Genomic DNA, 26363 nt, shown 5'->3' with positions numbered 1-26363 from the left:
AAAAGGATTTATCATCCTCACTTGCTGTCACCCAGTTTCCTGTCCAAAAGGAAACACTTCAATACATAACTGAGTCTATATGCATGATTAGGATGATACTTGATTAGCATGTCAACAAACTCCACCATGCAGTTCTATCTAGAATAAGCCTCAAACCATCTTTGCTTCAGGTGTTTTGCTCAACTCACCTGAGAGAAGTATTGATATTGTGATAGAGGTCCTATTAAGGCAATCAGTAATATCAGTAGGTTTCCAGTAAGAATGAAGAAGTGTACTTTTTCACATCCTATCCATTCCTTTCCATTTTTCCAACCATTCAGTTACTTCTGATTATAACCTATAGATTTACTGGTGGAATTTTCTATCATAAATATAGAAATAGAGCTGCTATCAAAAAACATAGAGCTGATCCATGTCCAAGACAATAGAGCAGTTTGCACAAACTATAATAAAGGGTATCATCTACTCAGAAAGTATTTTTAAACAGAGGTGCTATTGAAATGGCAAAATATTAACAAATATTTTTAGGCTGAGTAGTTTTTCCATCAACAGTCATAAATTTGGTCCTCTGTGGCATCAGCCATGACTACTACAGAAGTTCCTGTGTGTTTTGCTAATGAAGTGTGAGTATCAGTCAGGTGACTAGGAGCCAACTGCATAAGAAATTGGAAAGTTAGTTACACAGCCTAGGGCAATCCCAATTGATGTATTTAGCCAATAAAATTTGGGTTTGAAATTTCACGAATATCATATCAACACCAGATGGCAGCAAATACCTGGAAATTAATAAAGGGCAAAAGTTTAGACCACATTATGCTGCAAAGGAAGGAACACTGTACAATACAAAGCCCTTCAGACTGCAGATACAGTCCCATCAGCCCCAGATACAAAGCAAAGCAAAAACAGGAGAACTTTTACTTCGAAATTCAAAGGGAGATCACAAGTAACATCCAATGACAAAGATAAAAGCAAAGCAGATATATATCTCAAAATGATCCATGATTAAGGAACTTTAAGGACATCAGAAAAAGTGATATGGTAATATTACAAGAGCTTGATTTATCATTGTCCACAACGTACTACATGGCTGCAAACACTATTTTTTCGTCTGTCTTCTGTAATGATTAGGAGTTCATATAACTTCTACTTTACTGAATCTTAAAATTCTGGCAAATGGTGATATCAAAGTTGCATCAAAGTGAAATGTGGCTGGCATATTTACTAATAAGATGTAAACAGATTGATCTCTGAATTACTTCACTTCACTTTTTCTTTGGATCATTTTTACTTGGCTTTGCTCAATAGTCAAGAATGAAAGGAAGGTTACAAGCTTATAGTGTAGTAAGTATGATGGACTGCAAGTGGATGCTGCTATAAAATGTAAGAGATTCACCAGAATGAAACAGGCTAAGTTAGTCCTGAGCATTTGCTAAATTGTATCCCATTGCTTGGCATCACATCCCTAGGTTGTCAGTTGAAGCTGCTAACATCTTGACCACACATTATGATCTTCTATTTCTTAAATGAAACAATGTAGCTCTGCTCAATAATGCAGCTGAAGGCACATCAACACTAGAGGGGGACAAAACATCATGCCAGATGAATACCTACTACATTACCTTCTAATGGGTGATAACTAGAAAAAGCCCAATCAGTGCTGTGATTTAGGATTCCTAGACTTACTGCAATATTACTGTAAAATGAATGCAAGGTAGTAATCCTGCTTGAGAAGATAACAAGTAAACTAGCCTATTTCACTAATGTGTGTCACTACAGTTCAGTAGAGTTTCAAAATTCCAATAAATTATCTAAATTAGCTGATTAATATTTACCTGGGATCTAAAGATAAAAAGAGATCTTTTTGGCTCAGTTTAAGGTGCAGTACTTCCTAAGAAAAATCCAAAAAGGCAAAAGTCTTGAAAACAATGTAAACCTTTGGGCAAAAGATCATCTTTTTATTTCCCTAATTCAGTGCCTGATGCTGTTATCCAGGATGGAACTGTAAATACCACCACAAACTGTTAAGTAACAGTGTACAAAAGTCATACATATTTTAAGAAAAAGAGCAAACTGTGGTAGCCATTAGGCACAACTTGTTCCACTGGATGGGACCAATTCAACATAAAAAGGCCAAAGTGCCAACCTACCTCCTTTCCAGAGCAGATAGATGGGTACAACATAGAGCATCACATGCTGGATGTAATAAATCTCCATTTCAAATGGCAGCTGAGGAATAAGGAAAATATTTGTAAATATTTTTCATTATTAACAACTGAGTCACGAAGAACCATTTTTAAGAAGGAAAACTTCTCCTTATGCCCCACAAGAATCCCTTCATTTGTCACTGTGTATTGTCACCTGTGCATATTAACAAAGTGATGACAGAAATTAATGGTCAGTGCTCTGAAAATGCTGCTATCTGTACCCATCCCATCCTCTTTGCCACAAACACAACACAGTGCTTCAAGCAGAGAATTTGCAAAATTAGCCAAAAGCACAATGAAGGAGGAATAACATAAGATAACACAGGCTTGTTCTCTCTTTTCCTAGTTAGCATAAATTACTAACAATACAAAAAAGTAATCAAATACCCTCCCATATGGCAGCAGCCTATTTACAAAAAACAAGTTAACTGCTAGCTTGCAAGTGATAGAAGTCTATAAAGCAGGTATTTTTCATTACAAAAATTCTAAAATAAAAATTACTGCTTAGAGAGCATGTGCAAAAATTTTCTAAAGACCAACTTAGCAAACTGCAATGTGTGAAACTACTGTGCTTCTCTTAAAACCAATAAAATTCAAAATAGATGAATACCAGTCAATCTTCAAGCTGCAGAAGAATGCATATAAACACGTTACCTGTTAATGTTAAATCAGATATTCCTCATCTGCTAACAACTTTTGAGAAATTACTGTTAGTCATTTGTGTGTTTAGTTTAGTGAATTCATGTTACTGTTAGAGGAGAGGTCAGACAGACTGTGCTAAATAATACTGTTCTAAAAATAACCTGAACCAGAGCCCAGCTAATTCTAATTCTAGTTCTGCATGAGTTAGAAAAAGTAATATGCTGTATTTGAAAGTTATTCTCATCTCCTGTGTCTTTGTTCATATCCATTTGTTACACACACACACACACAAAAGAGGCTCAAACTAGACCATAACACATTTAAAATTGAACAATGGCAGGAAAAACTCAAATTCAAAATTCAGAATCCAAGTTGTTGTTGCAGTTCACTTAAAAGGTTGAAAAGACATACTTTTATAATATATTTCAGATGTGAAAATTGTCCAATACCCTTGAGTCGGGGGGAGGGGGGGAGCACTTTCCAGAGATTGAAACAGTTCAATTTTCTTCCTAAATAACAGTCAACAAACAGAGGGTAAATACTACTTTTTTAAAATCCAATTTTGAATTAAAAACCGTTAAACCCAACAGTTGGATTCTATTAGTCCTGGCATGCCGCAGGATTTAAACGCTATCCGTGGCCTGATTACGGACTCCAACATGTGCAGCCAACTCTTGGGGGAGCAAGCTAAAGAATCTTCCACACAAGCTGTGGGGTTTGTTGGGTTAATTTACTCCAAGTATTCTGTATCAAAATGTGAAACCAATCAAGATAATAGTATGCAAAAGCAAGAACTTCACAGAAATTCTGAAGTTTCCTGAATATTAATCCTCTCCTTTTGTTTCCTTTATTTACCTGTTGAAAGACTCCGAGGGCAAAATAAGCAAATCAAACAAGAAGTTTTGAAAAGAGGCTCACACAACTTTAGTAATGGGAAAGAAAAACCTGGACCTCTCCCATGTGGAATACGCACACTTCAGAAACAATAGCTCCTCATATAAACAGTACAACACAGAGCACTCAATGCCGACCAAGGAGCATTCTCTCACATCCTCGTAAGGGCTTCTGCAGCCACTGAGTTGTGAAGGTCATTTACACAAACATGACACTCAGGACACTTCTGAGAACAGAGTAACAGTTGTTTTGCTGCAGTAGTGTTGACAATTTTGTGTGTGTTAAAACAAAACAACATTTTTTTGCTGTGAAAGATTGGTTGTTCTGAAGCCTGGCTAATTATGCAAGTGCATTTCCTGGTATGGCACGGACAATGCAGTCTTCTCTGTACGGCCAGGCACTCAAGCTATATGGCCAGGCTACAACGGAGAAAAGAACAAACACGAAAGATTAACTATAAAGTTGCGCAGAACAATTAAATCACCCAGTTATAAAGGTCAGGTCTGTAAGTTATTTTATCAATAAACACTCGTTCAGATAGCAGATAGGTACCTTGAATATGCAACAAGAATTTGCAAGTGGAGAAAATGTAGAAAGGATCACCCATCAATCCAGGACTTTAAAAACCTCTTCATGAGAACAAATTAGCAGCTCAGAATGCGATCAAGTTTGAGATATCCAAAAATTACAGCAACACTTATTCACAGAACACAAACAAGGTCAGAATACTGCCTCCTGAGTTAAGTCATCTCATAATATCTGATGGTACACAGCTGCAAAGTATCTAAATCCAGACTTGAACAAACTCTAAAGTGGACCCTCACCACAGCCCCAATAGACATGTCTTGTTCCATTAGATGCCTTTGGTGGAACACAGCCACTCTCAAGAGCAGTAAGTATCTCCCTAGTAACAGACCAAGGTTTTGATAGTATATTTCTTTATCAGTACCTCTCCCCAGCTTCAGAAACATTGAATGTTCATTACCAAGACGGACTACTCTGAACTCTGTATATTAATTTTCAGTCTGTTTGCCCTAACTCCTCTCTCTCTCTTGCAGGCTTAGCATCACTTTTCCTGCATTTCGCCTTGTTTTGCTTTATTTTGCTTCCAGGGCCTTAAAACAAAGGTACAAGACAAAATGATGAATTATCAGTTTCTTTTACTAACTCATATTCTAGGCTCTCTGAACAGTCTAAATGAATACAGAGTACAGGCTACCCTGTTACTCACAATAATAGGTCCTTTTCCTTTGTCCATTCACTAGTTCTAACATCAGTATAAAATGATGCTATGTTTCAAAACACAACCTAATACTGACATGCACAATTCTTCAAATGTACACACAAAATCCAGAGTTAGCATATTTTGAAGTAAACATGCAGACTATTCAGTTTTTACGTTTTCTGATGAAATTTCTGTTAGAAGATATATGGTGTTTTGTTTTTCCAGGAAGAGTTCAACTCAAAGTAGCCACACCTGCTGCTTGCCCTGACGTCAGCCCAGTATGGCACAGATTCAGAAGTGCCATATTCCCAGGACTCTTGCTAAGAGCTCACTGGGGATGTACCAAGAAGAAATAGTGAGCCAGCTTTCACCCCAGGAACAGGTAAGTTATGTACAGCTAGGCTTATACTACTGAATCCACTGAAATCTGAGAATTATGATCAGACCTTCTGTACATGTGTCTATGCTGTATGGAAGATTATTTCTAACATGTAAAAGCCTACATATGAATGCCATTAACATCCTTTCTCTGGTAACTAAACCATGTCTCAGTACGAAGTTTTACAGTCTTAAAGAAGAGAAGGAAGAGACCATGTACAAATCCACAATAAAATTTTCAGTTTTCAGGTCTCGTAGCTACCAGTGTGGCCAATCAACATAAAATTCAATACGGATGCAGATTTTTATACTTTTTTTTACTACTAAGACTGTCAAGAGTTGCAAATGGATAATATAATAATTTAGATAAGTAATAATCTTGCTAGTAATTTCATTAATACAAATGCTATACAGCTATAGATGTAAATATTTTATCCAGACACCATATATATACACACACACATATATATAAAAGCAGGTAAATTTAAGAATGAACACTATCTTAGAAGAAATGTTTAAATAACTGCAACAAAAATTTTGCAGATAAGTCAAAGGTATCTTTACTTGACAAAAATGAGCAAGTATGTGTGCATATATGTATATATGCATACATACACACACCCCCATATGTGCATGCATAACAGCTCTTAAATATAATCTTTAGAAACACTGTATCTGGCTCAGATTCAGTACGTTTCTTAGCATTAATTCTCAATAGGTTTGAGTATTACAAGGCACATCAACAGGATAATTTTTATTCCAGAAGACAGGAATTTTGTAGCAGTTTTGAAAACTGGGATGAAGAAATCCTGCTGTGCCTAATTTTGAGGCAGAGTAGGTGACAGGCACCACCAACACTGGGCATTTTCCAGGCCTGAAGAATCTCTCATACTCAGGAGAACCCATTTCTAGCTGTTCTAGTCTCCCACTACAGCATTTTAACCATGGGTCACATGCTATCCTGTGAAGCCACTTCCAAAGTCATCATGTTCACTGTTAAACGTTTAACGACCAGGGTGGAGCTGACAAAGAACTTTGCTCTACACTTCCACTCTTCACCTTAGCAACTCTCCACATTGATTTACAAGCACAATCACAAAAAAAATTCCAAGACTAGTATTTTAGATCCATTCTAGTGACCTGCACCAGGAACTTACAGCCTGGTAAAGTGGACTGTGAATTTTCCTAAAACCAAACATACTTACTTCACACTCACTTTGATCCTATGTTTGTTATGTGACCTCACTCAGGAAAAAAGCTTTTTGATTGAGGTAAATAACTTGAAGCAAAAATCTAATTCCAACTATAATCTATAGGAGTAATAGCTGCCACCAGGCTGAAGTAAAGATTGTATCTATAGCATATTCAAAGGCTTAAATGATGCTGACAGCTACTAACAATCTAGCTTGCTTCAGTAACAATAACATCAAAACTTTGGCAGCAGAGATTTCAGTACAAACTATACAACTTGAACCCTGAATGTGTCCTTGTATTAGCAACCTACACAAACTGCATTGCCACATCTTCACTAGTCTTTTTTCCCAGTTTCCTAGAAAAAGCCCACCCCAGCTACAATGTGATGCTACAACCACGTTCCTGAATGCACTGCTGCCACCCCACAAAAGAGTTTAGACTTTAGAATTAATCTAATCATGTGAAAGTTATAAACTACTTCTTTCTTAAAAAAAAAAAAAAAAAAAAAAAAACACACAATCAGTTTACCCTGTAAAACACAACAACAAAGGGCATTGTAGCAACTGATCTCCAAAAGAAGTCACCCTTGACAGCTCCATCTCAAAACTTAGCCATTCTACACTCTAAACTTCTTTTTACAATAAGATTTTATTTATAGTTTTATATGCACTTGCTTGAAAATAAACTAGTTCTTCAGTTCTAAGCATTCAATACTGTTGTCTCAAACACTGTTAAAATAATACTTACAAGTAAAACATTGCATTTCAGAAAGCAGTTTGTTTGCTCCAGCAATGCAGAAGAAACACCTTTTAGATAGCTTTACAAAAGGGACTAGGATGAAGAAAGGGGCTATTTACAAGTACTTAGTAATCTGACTACCATATTCAAAACAGCAAGTTCTTCATAGTAAAAGAAGCAACTCAGTGATAATCTAGCACTTCAGAAAGATCTTAGCAAAAGAGCTAATTTACCCACTTTGAGTGAAACTTTCTCATCCCATCATTTTCTCAATGTCTTAGATATTTCTTCAATACACAAATACAGCAGGTATTTATAGATGACTCGGTTTTCTTATGCAAATAGTATGTATCCTGCTGAATTTAATTAAGAGGAAGGAAATACTTGCAGAAACAAAGATATGGGAATAAATAAGTTTTCCATGACCAATAAATTTACATGCAACAAGAAATTTTAACTGTCAAAACTTGCTTAGCATTTTAGAAGTATAGCTTCTAAACCAAACCTGTGTAATTTAGCCTCCTCTAAAGACAGCTCAAGCAAAGGCCAAGCACCTTTCTCGAGAAAGAATTGTAGAAAGAAATACAAGAGCAGAGGGACAGGTATAGTACACTCACCAGGCGTGTGTTAACCACAGGAAACAGCAATGCCAAGAGGGCCCCATTTAACATATGCATCTGTAACCTTAGAAGAGATATGAGACATTATTTTCACAGATTAGAAATGAATAGCAGTGTTTTTATGTAGTATGTTATATGTATATGTTATTTACAGATATGTAGTGTTTTATGTAGTATGTCTTCCATAAAAGGTAGTAAGAGATCTGAGAAAATTCTGCTGCCTTGAATTTGAATAAAGCCACTGTTAACTGCAATAACCAGGATAAAAACTCTCTTTAACTGAACATTTAAATAATTTCCTGAAGTAGGACTGCTTTCTATAATGAGCTTTGGATTCCTAGAAGGTTTGGATTGCCTGTTCTTATTAATCCTGTTTATGGTCTAGGCTGCTAAATGGTTGAATTTTGCTGTTCATTTTGCTTTCAGAACTTAACACAGAGATCTGACTCCATAAATGTATGTGACGTCAAATTAAAGCTTCAGGAATTTGGAAAAAGTCTGATTTTTGAGTCACTTAAATAAAAGAAGAATTACATTTGTCAAGATGCAACACTGAATCCCAAGAAAAAAATAGGGAAAGAAAACAGTATTTAAATTACAGTCATGTATTTTGTACAACTTTCAGTCATCTCTCCCTGAACCACTGTTGCGTCAGATGCACGCAGAAGTAAGGTCAGTGCTGTTTAAGTCTACTTTATGTAAGAGAAAGTAAAGCATAAAATTGATTCCACAACCTTTGCTTGTCATAAACACCATTAAAAATTACAAAGTTTATAAGCAACTTCGGGAGGGGGGGAAGGTATTACAATTCCAAAACAGTTCTTCAAATGTCATTTATATGTCAGGATGTCAGAAAACAGAAAAGCTCATTCTGAAAAAGAAATACTGCAGCCTCTGCCCTGCAATCAATTCTTTGCAAATGCATATTAAATCCAGAATTTCCTAGACACCAGACTTACTTTGCATGCTCTCTGAGATGAAGAGGCACTAGTACTGTATCTCTGTATTCAGCCTACTCCCTACCCAAATAAGGGGCAGCAGGAAAAAGTTGCAGCCAGACAGTAGCACCTCCAAAACAATTCATGAAGCATGCCCCAGCATCATATTTTCCAGTCACTGCCTAGACTAAGACAAGAAAGAGCTGAGTGAACTGTCATGGTGGCAACTGCAGCCATTCCTGATTATCATTCTGTCTGGGAAGTCCCATGACCCTCCCCACAATATGACTAGTTGTACCCCTATCATGCAATGCTCATGAGATAGAGTTCTTGCTCTGAAAGGCCCTAAGGCCCTATAGGTAAGAACCTATAAAAAGTAGGGGCTGTTTACTGGACTCTACTGCGCTAGTCCATCTGATCATTTCCTAAAGTTAGTAACAATAAGCAATATTATAGAAAAGACTGCACACACTTGAGAATACCCAAATCAGTAAGAATGTGCTTTAACTGTTTATCTCCACATTTTTAAAAATAGACTCGCACTGTACATATGGCCTTCCATGAAGATAAGCTACTTGTTTTTAGTGAAGATAATCAGAAAGTACAAGGCACATGACATAAATTAAACAAGCCCATAGGTTAATCTGTAGAAGGACACCTGTGCTCTCATCAACTACTGTGCTAACAGATATTGCTAGCAAGACCAAAACCACCACCAGTACAAAAGAAACAAGGGTAAGTAGACTCAGCACCCACAGTTGAAGCCGTGACCCTTTTCAAGGTCTCATCTTTCAGTCCAACCAGCATATCTTTCTAACTAGGGACTGGATGTGTATCTTAATATTTTATGACTTAAGCCACGATCAACTTGTAAAGCACATATTGCAAGTAGACAGAAACGTAGCAAAGGTGAGACATTACCTGAAAAGAATCATTGCAGCCCGACATGGAGGACAGGCAAGAAGAAAAATCTGAAACATTAGGGGGGAAAAAAAAGGAAAAAAAAAAAGAAGAAATTAATGGTATGATCTTACTTAAACTCTATTTTGCACATCTTTTTCCCCAGTTCTCTATGTCATAGATGACTTGCAATTAGAACTGTTTTACAGCAGAGCTGGAAAAGACTAAGTATGAACAAATTAACAGGTCTCACGTTACCTATCTATACAAGGATTTAAGCAGTATGAGCAGCATCCAGGATTCAGCTTCTGACAGTTCCTAAGAAGCAAGTCAATTTCTAGTCCATAATAATTTTGTCATTATTAAATATATATAGATATATCTATCAGGGCTTTTTGTAAAGCAGATTACTATATTACCAGTCATTTCGCCATCATAGCCTCTATAGCCTTACACTGGGAAGTGCCAAGAGGCTTTTATAGACAACCATCTTACATTAGATCCTCAAGAGCTGGGTCCTGCACTGCTGAAGCAAAGGAGGGTATTGTCATCATACATGCTTGGTATTTAGCACAGCAGGAACCTTATCATGACCAGAGGATATCTCAGTATCTGTTCTATGGATAACCTTAGTACTCATCTTTAAATACGCCTGTTGTCTTATTTCCATCGAGTATTTTTGAAGTACTGTTTAAATGTCACCAGTAATTAGATAGCTATTTCCTAAGACAAAAAGTAAAATAATGCAATTAGAGCAGCATATATTTGTTTCTCTTTACAGGCCAAAATATGGCCAGAAATATGACCTAGTTTAAATGTTCATGTAATAAAATATTGTTGATTAGCAACAATTTCCTATCTAAGTTTCAAGGATAACCATCATCCTTTGATACTGTTGTCCAAACCACTCACAGCAACTTGAAACACTTCATATCAGCAAGTTTTACTCTGGATACAAAGAAGAAACTGTGCAAGTGTTCAGTGTTAACTACCCTGAAAACCCTGTTTACTATTCCTTTTTTTTTTTAAAAAAATATTGTCCTCTACTATGAGGAAGGAGAGGGAGAGGGGGAAGAATTCCTACCTAGTTTGATCTGCTCTCCAAGATGAAGTATTTCAGTGAAAAATGGATCATGTTTTTTTCTGTTATTTCTAAAATAAGTACATAATAGATTATTTCATTGTCAAGCTACTAGTCAAATCATTAAATCACTTCAAGTGAGAATGTTTGAAGAATATACCCGCTTTGGGGACAAGTTGGATAAATCCAACAAACTTATTTATTTGAAATGCTACAGGGCATACCTGGCCAGGTAACTGATGGATGTTCAAATTAATTACTAACAGGTCATGTACTTGCTACAAAAAAAGTAGAAAAGTTGAAACTTGGATCATTCTATTCAGCCTTTATGTCCAAAAGGGCCTGTTATTACCATACGAATAAATGTGCACATTTCAAATATTTTATTTCCAGTGCAGGTTCCTAACATACAGCCATTTATTTCTCCAGTCAGCTTACTTGTATGTTTTAATTGAAGTCCATCAGTCTCAATAACAATTTAGAATGTACACACACTCACAAGAAAAAAAAAATCTTTTTTCCTTAGTCACACAGAACTCTAATAGAGGCAAAGCAAGAAAACACCATCAATTAATTTAAAGAACCTCAAGACATTTGCTTAGTGAATGCTCTTAAAAGGCAAAGAGAGTTTCTTTCAAGTCTTGCATTTAAAAGGCAAGGCATTTCAACTCATCAAGGAAAGTTAAAGAGTAAGTGAACACAACGGATGTATGATGACAATCCACTAGTGGATGCTTTCTTTGCTGGGGGGGGGGGGGTGGAGAGAAAAGAAAAAAAAATCCTGTACGTACCACAAAATCTTATGTGAGGGCTATATATCAATTTACACATTAAGGCCCACATGGCTTCTGGGAAAAGTATCCAACACTTACTAATTACATTTCATTATTCCATCATTTGATATTTTTGCAACAGACTGTCTACTAACTAAGCTAAAGTTCCTTCAACTGTGGACCATATCCCTTTTGTGGTGGACCATAAAATTTTCCCTTCTGTGGGGACTAGAAAAGTTTTCTGTGGGTCTCTTATAATACCTACTTTTTTCCCATGCTATTTGTACATATTAGTTAAACTTTTTAAACTTTCCATGCTATATGTTAACAGAAGGAGATACGACATTTAGAGTCCTACTAGTTCATTTGAAGCTTTAAATTCAGATATCTTATGATTTCCTTAGATTCAAAATTCTGACAGAGGAGAGATGTTACTTCTGAACATTGTTCAACATAAATGAAGAAAATTCTACTATTACAGTACCGATTTCTCTTTTTTCCTTTTTATTTCCTACTTCTTAAAAAAATAAAAAAAAATCCTCTGTGTACACAGAATAATCAAAACAGAAATGTGTCTTAATCACACCAGTCATTTACTTTTCTGAACACTGCAGAGTACTTCAACTACTGAACAGCAGAGGAAAAACTAGAATACAACCCTACGTACCAGCTGAATCTTAATGTAGCACCTGAATCTCACCACTGAGGTGAAACAAAAGCAAGTATTTTAAAAGTATGGTCGTAAATAGTTTTAGCTATTTAATACCAAGCACTTTCTCTCTAAATACCTACTCTCCATCATAAATAAACCTCACAACCCCTTAAAAGAAATGTTTTACAGACCCCTTGTATCAGATTTACACGTGATTATTGCACAGAGTAGATTTAAATATTAGACAGCATCATCATTCAGCTCACATATTTTCAGGCTGCTGATTACTATCTAGTTCACAGCAGATCCTTATAAGCTGTAATGTACTGAGTGTTCACATACTCCTCCAATAATAATATTACATTTCACTGTCATACTGGAAACACAATCCAGTTGTGTTCCACACAATCTTGAGGTAGGAAACAACTAGATCTTATAAACTAAGCAGTATCCTATTAAGTTAGTGACAAGGCTGTGAAGAGTACCCAGCTTCTGTTTTCCTGGTGAAACTCTGAAGGTTTTACTTGCTCAGACCAGCAAAGACAATAGCCTCCATCCTAGCTGGTATGCGGCAGATGCAAGACAACATAGTATGCTGACGGAGGCTCTTACACACCTTTTATCTGATCATCATCGCATGCATTCAAGGCAGAATAGCTAAACTTTCAATTTAGAAAAAAAAGCTAAGAAACAAGCTCAATATCCTTCCTCATTTTGCCAGATGTGTTACCTGTTGCATTTTCATGTGTTACAAAGGAAAAGGACAAAAGGATTAACTGGAAGCCCAAAATGTACAAGGTAACATTTTATAGAGGAAAAATAAGCTATAAAATATCCATTGTTTGACATGCTGAATCCTGGCCACAGTTCTACTTGTTCCCTTCCCTCTCACCTCTACACACACAACACTCAAAATACAGCAGGTTTGGCAAAGGGTTATAGAAGTCAACAATAACAATCAAAATATAATTGAATAGCTTCCATACGTGGATCAATTTAGCACATCAAGAATCTTCAACCTGGAAAAGATTTTGGGATGATGGAAGTGAGAGAAAGAAAGGATAGAAAATCATGGGTGGTCTTAGGACTTGATATCTGTGTGTTTCCTTACGTGGGCACAGCATTGTGAGTCAGGATGCTTGAGAGACAGAAAGCAGCATTTCAGTCTTTCAACTGCATGAGACCAGGAGATTCTGAGATTCTTTTCAAGTAATAAACTACAAAGAAATTAAAAACACTGGTAAATCTGCAAACTGAAGTTCACTTCAAGCCTGAAGATCCAGAAGAAAACAGAAGTCAGAAAGTCAGTCAAACTCCTAGTTGCTCTACAAGACCATAAATATTGTCCATCCCCATAGGAAATATTTCTGGCACGAAGAGCTGCATGACCAGCACTCCCTCTGCACAAGCCCAAATGCAAAGGTCACACCAGAACACATGATGGGTCAGCAGGGCTGTTGTAAGTTGTAGAATGTAAGGTAGAGGATTGCACCGTTTAACTATTCGTCTGCCGAGAGGCAACCTGAAAGAGACTGAACTCAAGGCTGCATTGAACCAGCTGAGGACTAGGTTGAGAATGAGCCTATTCCATATTCCATTTCTTGAACCATACACTAAGAAAAAAGAAAAAGCTCCAAGTGATATCTGCAGGCCTGGGACAGACTGCAAAGAATGGTATTTTCCCCTTTGCAGTAATACACTTAAAATTTTTCTATAGTGAACATGTATGTGATCCAGTCATTCAGTATTAGATGGAGTTTCAAAGAAATAACATGTCAGAGCTCCTTAAAGATCAGAGATCGTTATTTTCTTAAATCTAAGTTACTATTTCTCTGCATTGCTGTGGTAGGTGGTAGAGCCTACATGTAAAAAGACTATTCTGAAGGCTATATCAAGATACATTGCATGAGTTTATTCAGAAAAACTTCTGTAATCACAGACAGGATCATGTGAGAGACTACAGAGCTGCACAGGGATCAAAAGATAGAAACATGACCTAGAGCAAAATGTTTCTTCATTTGGACTTGGATGCACTGTTCTCTCTAAGAAGTGAGCAGAGCAAAGTGTATTAGGATTCACACCACTGCTAAGAGAGGTCAATGGAACATTTCTTTCCCTTCTGTATCAGTCCTGTCCTCCCAGCAAAAAGCATAGAGAGATAAAAGGCAGTCTTCACTATTCCTACGGTAATATGTGAGAGGGGGCATTCTGTAGGACTTCAAAATTACTTTCAACTCTTTATTTGTCAACTAATCCAAAAGGAATATTTTGCAAAGTATGCCTTCCCTACCTTTAATTTCCTGGTAGGATTAACAAGATAGCAATACATAGATATCAAAAAGTATTACATTTGCCCTCCACGAATTACTGTTAAGTTCCCTCCTTTTTAATCACTGGAAGCAAGTATAACCACTCAAAGGGAGTAAGGAACTGGGAAAAACATGTAGTTTTTTTTAATAAATTCATTTTTAGAAGTCAGAATTTACCAAAAAAAAAAAAAAAAAAAAAGTTACTCCTTGCTGTTGTAATGATGTCTCTAGGTAAAAGTCAAGAATAACATGCTTGGAAATAAGGCTAGGTATCCACTGAAATAAAGTGGTATTTTGCAGCAAGTTTGGGGGCTTTTATTGATTATATCAGTTTTCCTAGTGGCAAAAATATTAAAATGCACCTATATCTTAGAAGTGTGAAAAAAAAATAATATTGGAACAAACTCCTCAAATTTACAAAAGACTGCAACTTTATGAAACCACAGTGAACTAGGTTAACATTAACCTGATGGCTGACTTCTGTTGCTCACTGAATACAAACTAATTTTCTAGCCTGCATGCACTATGGTAACCCCTAATAGCATTTTCAATTCTTGCACTTTAAAGCATTACTTATGCTGCAATTATCAGATCAATTCTGAGATATTAAAGGTTTCCATTATTTGATTTTTCCAGTTCATACAAAAATAATTTTATTTAAACAATCTTTCACAGTTTGCAAATCTAGACTTCCACAATGAGCAAGTGCATCAGTATGAGTTAGAAAGAGGTAAAGAACACAGACACATCTAGTTTTCTATTTTTCATTTAACTATATTGCTAGATTAGACATGGTAAGAAAGGAAGGGGATTGGGCAGGGGAGAGGGTAGTTTGTTTGCTTTTTACTCCAGCAGTGCCTCTTTAGTACATTTGCTATGAATCACTTTTGGTGAAGGGGGGAAGGGCAAATTCCATCATGCAAGCAGATTTTCCTAAATCAGCAAACCCCTACATACCCAGATGTTAAGAGAAACTCAAGCTTCAAGATGTAAATGTCTCAATATGTTACTGGGCTACTACCTATAGTAGCTAAAATTTACTACTTTAGGAGGATTGCTACCATGTCCCCCAGCCTGCCATTATAAGGCATGACTAGCCTACGATAGAGATCCTAAAAATAGCTTTTTGCTGGAGTCAAGTCTAGAAGAATTCACAGATACTAACAAGAAGGTATGGATTTATTTTACAAGGTCCAAAAGATTCATGAGAGCATTTCAAAAATCATTCCTATTGTCAGCTGCCAAATTTTCCCATTTATCTATTTGTCTAATAGTTCTAGCTTCTTTGACATTTGATAAAGCCACAGTCCACCACTCGTTTAAACTAACATTTCAGAAAGCAAGACTACTAAAAATCCCAAGAGCTGTTCTCAAAAGAGAAGCACAATCTTTAGTTTGAAAAAGATGCAACTGAAGAGCATAATAGCAATAATGTATCTGAAGTAAAATATCTTTTCAAATATCTAGGCCTGGATAGCATACAATTTATTTAACAGAACTGTGCCACTCCATGTGCACTGTCAGTAAGGACAGCTAACTGATTTCTTTTCCCTATTACTTGGCTGCCTCTTTTCCAGTTTTATGATTCCAAAATGTTCCAAATCTCTACATCTAAGAGCTCCCTTTAGAAGTATTTTAATGACATTATTTTTGATTGGTGAATTGAGGGAGAGAGTATAGTTAAAACTTGTCATGAAACATGTCTTCTACTAATCTTTGTCCTACTGAGAGACAGCAATGTGCAGAAAGATGATCTTGCTTAATCAGAAATAAACTAAAGGCAAAATAAGACAACTGAAAAGGCAGAAGGAAAGAACAAGTCACAAAACTAACCAAACCAGATTAAACTTCAGACAAAGCAGCACCTATCACATAGATAGGAATGTTTACAGAACTCCGAGGAAAGTTGTTTCTGGCAGAAGTTATCTGAGCATGCTACAGGTAAAACTCTTATATCTTACAAATGCAGCCTAGAAGATGTCATTTACCTTTAATAACAGCAGCTTGCCTGTCTCTGTGAGCCATCAGTTTGATTTAGTGTTTGACTGCAGTCACAGCAGACTGGAAATGTTATCTTTCTTTTCAAACACTCCAGTCATGCTCAATTAATCAGGTCATAAATTGACTGTTTTAATACACTATTTTGAAATGAAAATTTGAAGAGGTTAGCTTTTAATTGCTACTTGCAATATTCAGAGCAATATGAAAAATCCACGATCAAATTCTGGAATGATTTAAGGAACAAGAGAAAAAAAAAGAGGGGAGGGCAAGCCTTTCTTCAAACTGCACCTAAATATAAGCCTTTACTCTTCCTTAGGTGTATCAAAGTACCCTCTAGAGCAAAAGAGATTAAAAGGATTAAAGGGTTACAATACATTGGCTTTCGCTATAAATGTAAAAACCATCCATTCCTCCCCCCCATGATGATAAAACATAAGGAAAGGAACATTCAAGCAGCCAGATAATTTAAAAGATGAAGAAGATTTTGTTAATCAACTCTAGATTTTATTTTTAAAGTAAGTTCAAAACAATCACCTTACTATTTCTTATCAGAAAGTAATATACTTTAATAACTCCACCATACAGCCTTGATTCTGCATGTATGTTTGACATTGACCTTTTTTTTTATTATTAGTAATTATCAGTTCAGCACAAAGTAGCCATATCATTTAAAAGCCATCTGTTTGCCTTCTAAAAAGCAACTCTTTAAAACTCATAAATGTGATTTGACAAATCAGAAAATAGAGTAAGATGTTTTAGAATGCTAAATCTGAGAAGAGATGGACACCAAGAGATCATTACATTCTCATTGCTAAATAGCAAAAATTAGAATGTAGTTAATGTTTCAGCATAAGAAGCACAGCTGCCTTTCTGCAGCTCTCAGAGGGATTCAGTGATTAATGAATTTATCCTGTGGAACTGTTAATCTATTGCTGAGAGTACTCATGATTCAAAGCAACATTGTTGGCAAAGCATTAAGTAACACTACAGTAAAAAGTGGTTTTTGTGTTACACAAAACAGACTCTGGAAGCATCTGAAGCTGCCTGCCCCTCCTTCCAACTTCCCAGTTTCTACGTGGGAATGAGAAAAGTATAGCAAGTTGAACAATTTCCATCTTCTATTTTATAGGACAAAGTAATATCTTATGAATTAATATATATTAATTGGGACATTCTAGGTTAGTCTCCCCTTACATAGGCTTACCTTGTTTATTGGAAGAACTTGTACTCCATTTCTTCCCTTATATTGTCCTAAATGAAAGATTTTCTAGACTTCCCATATTTTAGGATTAATTATTAACATAGGACTCAGGTCTTCCCATGTGTATCACAGCAGCATTAGTTATGACATCTTAGGTACAGTTCGGGGGGGGGGGAGGCGGAAAAGTGTCACTGAGGCTATTCTTCCTTTTCCTCTAATCACCATCTGCACCAGGCCTTCACTACTAGTGGGTTACTTCCTTCCCCAATCCTAGCTTAATGCTGTTAGGAAAAGGTGACAATAAGAAACTTTGGGAGAAGAACAAAAAAAAAAGCTGACTAAAAAATAATATTAAAATCTTCAACTTCCTGATAAAATACTACAGATTTAACTTGCGTTTACATCTGTCAATGACACCGTGAAAGCTCACAGGTGTTCCCAATAAATTTTCATCTGCATATTCCTATATGTTCATATATTCACTTGTGTTACATAAGCGAAGCATGAAGTTTCATATAACAGCTTCCTACAGAAGCGAAATCATTTTAGCATATCCCTGATCTACACTACCTCAAGTCACTAATAACTTTTTATTGTCACAGATCCCCGATCCCTCAATTGTGCTGAGGAAACAGTTTAAGAACCATATACATTTATCGCTTCAGTGGACAAAAGCAGCATATTTTGAAAAAAAAAAATGTTTATGTACCATTTCCTAAGATATGCAGCTCTTTCATATTTGATGTTACAAGGATAAGTTGACTAATATTCCCTCCAAAAAACTAAACTGCTTAAATCTGCCACAGCAACAAAGCATGAAGACATTAGGGAAATAATGTTAAAGATCAGGAAAGTTGAAAAAAAATAAAATGCTAAAATGAAAATAATTGTAGAATTGAAAGACCTTAATTCATCCAGGCATTAAAAGTCAGTCTTCAGTAACTCGATCATATAACCTGCCTCTCTCCTCCTCTATTTCCCCCTGACCCCAGTAATGGATACTTTGGTTTCAACCTTTCTGTTCCTCTGTTCTAAAAGCAAAATAATGTCTCCTAATACCACAGAAGTAATAAAAAAGTAAATTATGGTGTTTATTGGGAAAAAAATCATACATTGTAACAAACATTAACTTTCTTGTGAGCTGTTCTGTAGAGTAAAACCTGAATGATATACCGAACGTTTCTTTCCTGGCCAATACAGGGGAATAATTGCGTCCTCAACCTCAATAGATGTTTTGGCAAAGACACACAGACAGTGGATAATGACTTGGGAAGATGATGGTTATTTTGGAGCTCATTGGTAGTTTTATTGATACATAATCCTGTATTTTCTTTGTTTTATTGTGGTACCTTTTTATGAAGAGTTCTTTCACTTTATTCAATTTCATTTAGACCCTTCTTTTCCCTCCTAAAAATAGGATTTTATGTTCATCACCTGTACAGATATAAGCATCCTGCCTTTAGTACCTTTTCATCTTTTTGGCCAGTTTCAACCACATTCGATAGACCAGAAGATCAACATAACTTTTGTCCAAACTGATGTCCAGGCAGCGCAGAGACACTTGTAAGTGCCTCCCAAAGCCTATTAGAAAAGTTTATATTCTGAAAGAGAGAATTAAAACAACAACAACAAAGGGCAAAATGGCATAGTACATGAAAAAGGTTTCCATTAAAGATTGCCATCAACCACAAAATATAGATCTGAAAGAAACCAAGCTGCACTGGTTTCTTTTCACTATTTTTCTAGATTTGTTCTCTAAATATCTTTTAATGGTCATACACATCATACCTTAAAACACGTATCATACACACTTGCCTTTGCAGTCTGTCTACAAAGCTGAGTTTCAGCTACTCTCAGTCCTTTCACAATACTGCATCTAAATACACCCTTTGTAATTTATTCAGATGGACAAAGTACTGAAGAACAGAAATATTTTTCTCCCAGTTTTGTGAGCTCTCACTGCAGAGCCCTCTACCTGAGTAAAAGTCACCTGCAGTCCCACCAATGTTTTCTAGTCAAAAATCGGTAACTTCTTTTCCGTGTCGGCAAAGAGAATTACATTTTGGAGATGATCACTATACCACTGTATCTTCAGTGACTGGCTTATTACATTAATTTCCCCGAACTTCAGAGTCATAGGTCAGTTCTGTTGCATAAAAAGGCATTAATTAGTTTAGAAATGAACTAGATTAGATTAATTAGATTTAAAAGGATTAATTAGATGAATCAAGAATACTTCTGCTTTATATATAATATCAAAAGCTGAGAGAATTAAGAGAATTTAAGTTTGGGGCTTGATATAGAAGTTAGAATGTAATAAGTTTCTATTTTTCCAAGTTGCAGGTACCCAAAGATTCATACTGTTCTTTCAATCTCACTAATAAGGTATTTAGAGATTATTTTAAAAATTAACACCACGCACCATACTAAGTACAATCTAGAGTGAGAGGCAATTTTAAAACTATCAGGATAATAAATATGTAATAGCTGTATAATATAGAATATCATGTTACCCAAAGAAACAGGAACAGTGATGTAATTCCCCCTCCTCCCCCCAAAAAAGGCATATAGTGCCTTATTCCTGGTAATTTAAGTTGGCATTTCACTAACTACTGAAGTATTAAAGTATAAACAATTAAATTCACTTGGCACTAATTACTTGCTAATCTGAATAAATATAAACCCTTCCTACATCTATCTAAAGCCCTGAGGAAGTGTCATGAGAAACATGAGTCTCATTACACTCTTAGCAGGTTTCAAATTCATGGTTCAGAACTTCCTCTCAGTGAACATCAATACAGTTCAAATTGTTAAAACGAATGTGGTTGATGTATAACCACTGCAGTAAAACTTACCAACTGCTACTAAGAGGGCAATCATTTACACAGTGCAAGGAAGACAACAAAGTAGTTCTATCTGAATGGTGTCCAAAGATTAAAGTCATGTAAATCCTTGGAATTTATAAGGTGCCTCATAAGTTATTGTTGCAATTTGATTTATTCTGCCATTCCACTGAGGAGACCAATGCCTCGGGCAGCTATTCTTGAAACATCAATTAAAACAGCTAGTAAACAGCCTACACAGAATGGTGTGTCAGACTGCTAAATTGGTTAAAATCCATCCTAAAAATTAAAATAAAGTATCACAGCAAACAATGACTTTACAGCACTGGACAGTACACTGAAACAATTACTAATAGCTCCATTCTCTTAAATAAACAAACAAATAGAAAAAAAGAAAGACATTTCAGAGCCTGTCTCACCATAACAAAGTGTATACATTACAGTTTGACCAATATCTGGTTTAAATCTATGATAACTGATGATCCCATCAAAAGAAATCAATATCTGCTTACTTAATTATTCACCTAATGTCTGTATATAAATAATCCTCTGTGTAAATATCTGGGGTAAGACACAGTTAAACTTTTCCATCCATTTCATCTAATCCAGAATTTCGAATCATGCAAATACTAATTCTGTTTAGAGAGTCAGATTACTTCTTGTAAGTTCCCTGCTTTTTATGTTCAGCTTATTCTCTTCTCCTAAAGGTTCCTAGAATAAAGAGGAGGCTACAACGAAGAATTAGCAGAAGAACTGAGAATTATCCTCAAGCACGGCACATATTCCTAAACTCCAGTAGCTTCAAAACAAAGGCATAACCTAGAGCTTTAAACTCTAATTCTTCAACTAGAATATTCATTGGTAGCATGACACATTACTGTGATAATCTTGACTTAAAAAAAAAAAAAAAAAAAAAAAAAGAAACACAGGGACATTTTCAGCGCAAGATACAGCACCTCCTGGCCAAATCTTTTCTAAGTTAAAGGGGCTGAACTTTAATCTTCTCAGAGATAGAAAATTGCAATTCACAGCCTTAAGATATATTTGCTATAAAAATACTGACTAAATTAAAAATTAATATATTATTTCTGAATAAGAATCCTTGCCTTGCCTCATACTAAAAAAAAATATTTCTCAATTTCTTTATGGTTTACTAGGATTTACTAAAAATAAGCAAAATGGTGAAACAAACTATATAGTGGTAAAGTTATCACAGAACTTTTTTTCAGCTAAGTAAACAATTATGCCATAATTAACATCAACAGTCAAAGCTTTGAAACAAATGCCAAACTTCAATTGACAGTGTTTCTTAAACATAAGAAAATCATTACTTAAAAACAAGGTGCAACAGTCAAGAAAAATTTGACAGTTATTGGAATCTATGGCAGATTAAACCATACCTATGAGCCATGTTTTTCCCCAATTTAAAGCCAAACTAACAGTTCTGGAGCATCCCTGACCCACTGATGATCTGTCTTCTGACATAACACTACACAACGTACCTGTGCCCCTTGAACTGCTGCCATCCTTCTAGCAGTGAAGCGCACCCTTTGGCAAGAAATAAGGCTTGCCGTCATGAAATATTGGTGCCATCAGTGCTTCAGCTGGTCTCTATCGGCCCTTTTTCACCACACACTATGATAATTTTGCTCTCTAGGAATCAGGTTTAAGAGGAAGTGTTACAAGTTAATTTGCAGTTATAGCAGGACAGACGTGTTTTATGCTAATCCGAGAACAAGCAGCGTGCTTCATAACCTGATGTTTATAAGCTGCGATTATGCACATCTTAAACTTTAGTGGATTTCACATCTACCAGATCATATTTCAGAGCACTGAAAGAATTTTTGACCTTGATACAAGAGGCTCACACAGCTGCTAAACGTACTGATTTGGGAATAAGTCATAAGACATACTATGCTCCATATATATAGCCTGGCTTTTCTCAAGTAAAAGTCCTTAACATATCAAAATCAACTAAATTTCAGTTTTATCGGGTCTCCCGAAACAGTATCTTGTCTTCTATAAGGTGCTTTAAAAATTGCAAGTTTTTTAGGTAGCACTACCAGTTTTTGGAATATAGGAGATATACATAAAAATTGCATAAGTAAAGGGAATATATATATAAATATATATATATATATATATATATATATAAAGACATTTAGAAGATGGCTTATATTTTGGAGAGCTTACATTGTCATAGGATATTTTGCCTTCACTGCTCTATATCTTTTTTAAGAATCATAATACATGTAGCAGTGAATGAAACTCCGTAAAAAATATCTTGCTTTAGAATACTGCTGCCCTTTAAAAACTGGGTAACTCATTAAACTTTTACATGCAGGCTATTGCTCACATTACCCAAAACCAGTTGTTGACATTATTTAGTGTCATTTCTATAAATATTTACTGAATTTATGTAATCAAAGGTTCTTCATACCCACTATCAAACAACAGGCTACAAATGATGCTTGATTTTTAATTCAAGGTTTTGAAGATAGAGAGAATATAAAACACACACACCTTAACTGGACTCCTCCAAATATTACAAGGTATTTAGGAGCAGTGTATGAAAATGAAATCTATAGTCACACCTAAAAATCACATTTGACCACCTAATCAGATTTTATCCAATGTTGAAAAAATGGGGGGGGGGGGGAAGAGAGAGAGAGAGAGAGAGAGAGATTAATTAATTGTACATTGGGATGGATTCCCAAATGACGCAGACTCAGTCAAATTATATTTATTACGTAATTTCTAAAATAAAGCCCATTGTTTCTAAAAAAAAAAAAAAAAAACATAGTAGCCTCTCTTACAGAGGGCAGAAAGGTCTCCAGGTCTCTAAGGACACTAAACTGGAAATAGTGAACACAGGATTTAGTATTTATCAAATTACACATGTACTTAGCATTGATTTTAATTATGCAAAGTTCAGCTCTAAGATCAAGATCACTGTGTGAAAATGAACTCCCCTGTATTTTAGACACTTCTTCCCTTTGCCTTCTCCCCTCCTATTACTTTCCCTTTTAGGCAAAGGGAACTAAATAAAAAGATCTTGGTTTGATAGAACAATCCAGCAATGTGTGACTATTTCCTACAAAAACATTTTCTTAAGGACAGACCTTTTGCTGGAACAGACTGTCCTAAGTGCAAAATTTCCTAAACTTATGCTAAATTTTTTCCTGCTATACAAGCAAAAACAAGATTGCAATATACTAGTAGTCTTAAAATGTCTCCCCTTTAGCATACCTTTTCATGCCAGGTTTACAGCAGTATCATTGGTCCAGTCACATACTCAGTTTTAATAACTGTTTTTTTCTCTCCCTCCCTCCTTATTTTTTAAAGAGGTATTCAAATCATCTTCAATAAGAGCACTCTTTGTAGAGAGAAAAAAAAAAAAAAAAGTAAAGCTATAACAGAATTCTTACTTTCTATAGAGGACATTTCCCCCTCTACACCACACCAAATAAATAATTGCACTGCACAAATACACCTCCATCCCCATGTAACAGCTGTCAAAGATACTACAAAAGTGCCCATTCTATCTTTATTAAAAAAAAAAAAAAAAAAAAAGCTTATCAAAAAATAAATAGTTCAGGTCCCCTCCCCCCTTTTTTTAATGATACTGCACTTATGTTACAGGTGAGAAAACTGCATTGTCAGTCTTCCTCCAAAAGCTAAGCAAGAAATCCAAACCAAGTCCAGGTCTGGAAATAAACTGTATTATTTCTAGATTATTCAACTAAGTGACAAGATAGCAACAAACTCTCTGAATTTCATTATCAGGAGAACTGTTCTGGTAGTTTAATTGAGTATGTTCATTAGACCAACTAATGTTATCCTTCTGATGACACATCGAAACTTGTTCTTCCTGCTTATGAAGGAAATTTGATTTGAATACTGGTTGGTGCGATGTGCAGAAATTAGACACCTGAACAAAACACACTCATTTATAGAACTCAGTAACTATATAGAACTCAGTAATTATATTATGCATTTTGTCTACTCAAATACACCACAAGGTTTAAGTCTCATTTTATTTTGTTAGTTCATTTCACTTTTAGGTCATTTAAAAGCATAACTTTTGCTTTTATGCAGAGAAAATCGAAGGGCAGTTTCCAGTTCCAAATATTTTTGGCTTACAGCCTAGAGCCTTTGTTGCTCTGAGATGAAATAGTCTCAGCTGAAGAAAAGGAAAATAAAAATTGAGTGCAAGAGACCTTTACCAACAGCTACTGTTGGCTTCCCTCTGAAGTGACCTCAAATGTTGCAGCATGTTTCATCTCTTCACCTCCTACCACTGTTCATCCTATTGTTTAGGCTCAGAAGCAGGATTACGTACAAACTATTAAAAGAACAAAAGAAAATGTTAACATTATATTTTCACATATCTCATTGCCAACCTGTTGCCTTGAGTAAACTCAGAGCAGAAGAGCACTCACAAGATTCCAACTGTATATGTGTATATATTTTTTTTCTTGCTGGAGGAGGACATCAATTTCGGTATCTAACTTGTTTTCTCTAAAAAGACTTGACCATCCTGACTACAAAAGTTAAATCTCTGTCTTCCTGGAGGAGACCATTGATAAATGAGCCAAAGAACAATATTAGCTCCCTGATTTATGCATAAGTACCAACATTTTCTGAATATCTATAATAAATATCATATTACTATTATAAAATAGCATCATAATACCATATCAAGAGGATTAAACTTATCTATCATAACAGTAATCTAACCTTACCTTCTAATCCAGAGAATGAATAGGAAAACTTTCTGGTAAATAATAAGAGTTAAAATAATATGGCTACATTCCTTTCTTTTCATTTCTCAAACATTTCTACAGCTCTTGCATAGCTTGTGCTTTTCACCTCATTACTAATACTGATTAATTGATTGCACAGCTATTGTTACCACTTTATGGGCAGCAAGTGTCCTATAATCCTATGAGCTAACATTGCATCACTGCTAAGGAATTTACATACCCTGCTAATTAAGTTCTAGAACAGCAAGTTAATTAGAGAAATATTCAAAAATTTACTGTAAAGAGTTTGTTTTTCCCCTCTCCCTTAGGATACCCATCTCCCTTAGACCTCTGGTACAACAAGAAAAAATGTTACCATTTCTTTTTCAGGAAATGCTCTCCAGGAGTGAAAGTAAGAACTAGCTTGATCTGATAAGAGTCTAGATCAGTTGCCTCAGATCCTTTGCCTTCTGCAAAGGGAGACTGAGAGCAAGAACTACATTAGTTTGATTTGTTATTGCTATTAGACAGATGCTTTTACTATGACAGCTTTTATGAAAGCCTTTTTGACATTCTTTTATTAATTCTTGAGCTTAAGTTTTCTAAATTGTCTAGTGTTTCTAGATTGTCCAGTCTGCAGTGTCCAGATCATTAGAGAAATTAAACAAAATAATAAAGGAGTTTGGAAGATGTCAAAAATAATTACAGTCTCAGTGAAGGTGCTGTTATTCCAACAGCTACACAAACTGTATATTAACATGCATCTGCAAGCTAGAAAGAAGTCAGTAAGTTACACAGTGTATCCACAGGTATTCAGCCAGTCCAGTTATTTCAACCCAAAGATAAATATGACACAGGTAATACTGGTTTCCTTACCATTCAGCTTTTAAAATTAGAAAGTCAAAATCAAAATTTGATGCACAAGGAGTAATTCCTTTCTCCAAAAACTTCACAAAACACATTCACATCCCTGAAAAAAAAGCTTACCTGAAAAAGTTACCTGTGAACTACACAGGCCCTTTAGC

The 26363-nt window shown here is 35.6% G+C and overlaps 1 protein-coding gene across 1 annotated transcript in view; it reads right to left on the bottom strand.

Annotated features, from left to right (window-relative positions):
- Positions 1 to 26363, bottom strand: part of TMEM164 (transmembrane protein 164) — a 38981-nt gene that overhangs the window by 11704 nt on the left and 914 nt on the right. The window contains exons 2-4 of the mRNA XM_062584402.1: positions 9755 to 9804; positions 7893 to 7959; positions 2148 to 2226 (exon numbers count right to left, since the gene is read on the bottom strand). Coding sequence (XP_062440386.1) covers positions 2148 to 2226; positions 7893 to 7959; positions 9755 to 9804 — 196 coding nt within the window. The remainder of the gene's footprint in view (positions 1 to 2147; positions 2227 to 7892; positions 7960 to 9754; positions 9805 to 26363) is intronic.

The sequence above is a fragment of the Rhea pennata genome, chromosome 11, assembly GCF_028389875.1.
Source record: "Rhea pennata isolate bPtePen1 chromosome 11, bPtePen1.pri, whole genome shotgun sequence".
Classification (NCBI taxonomy): domain Eukaryota; kingdom Metazoa; phylum Chordata; class Aves; order Rheiformes; family Rheidae; genus Rhea; species Rhea pennata.
The sequence above is the reverse complement of the archived record's forward strand: the minus strand, read 5'-3'. Positions and strand labels throughout refer to the sequence as shown.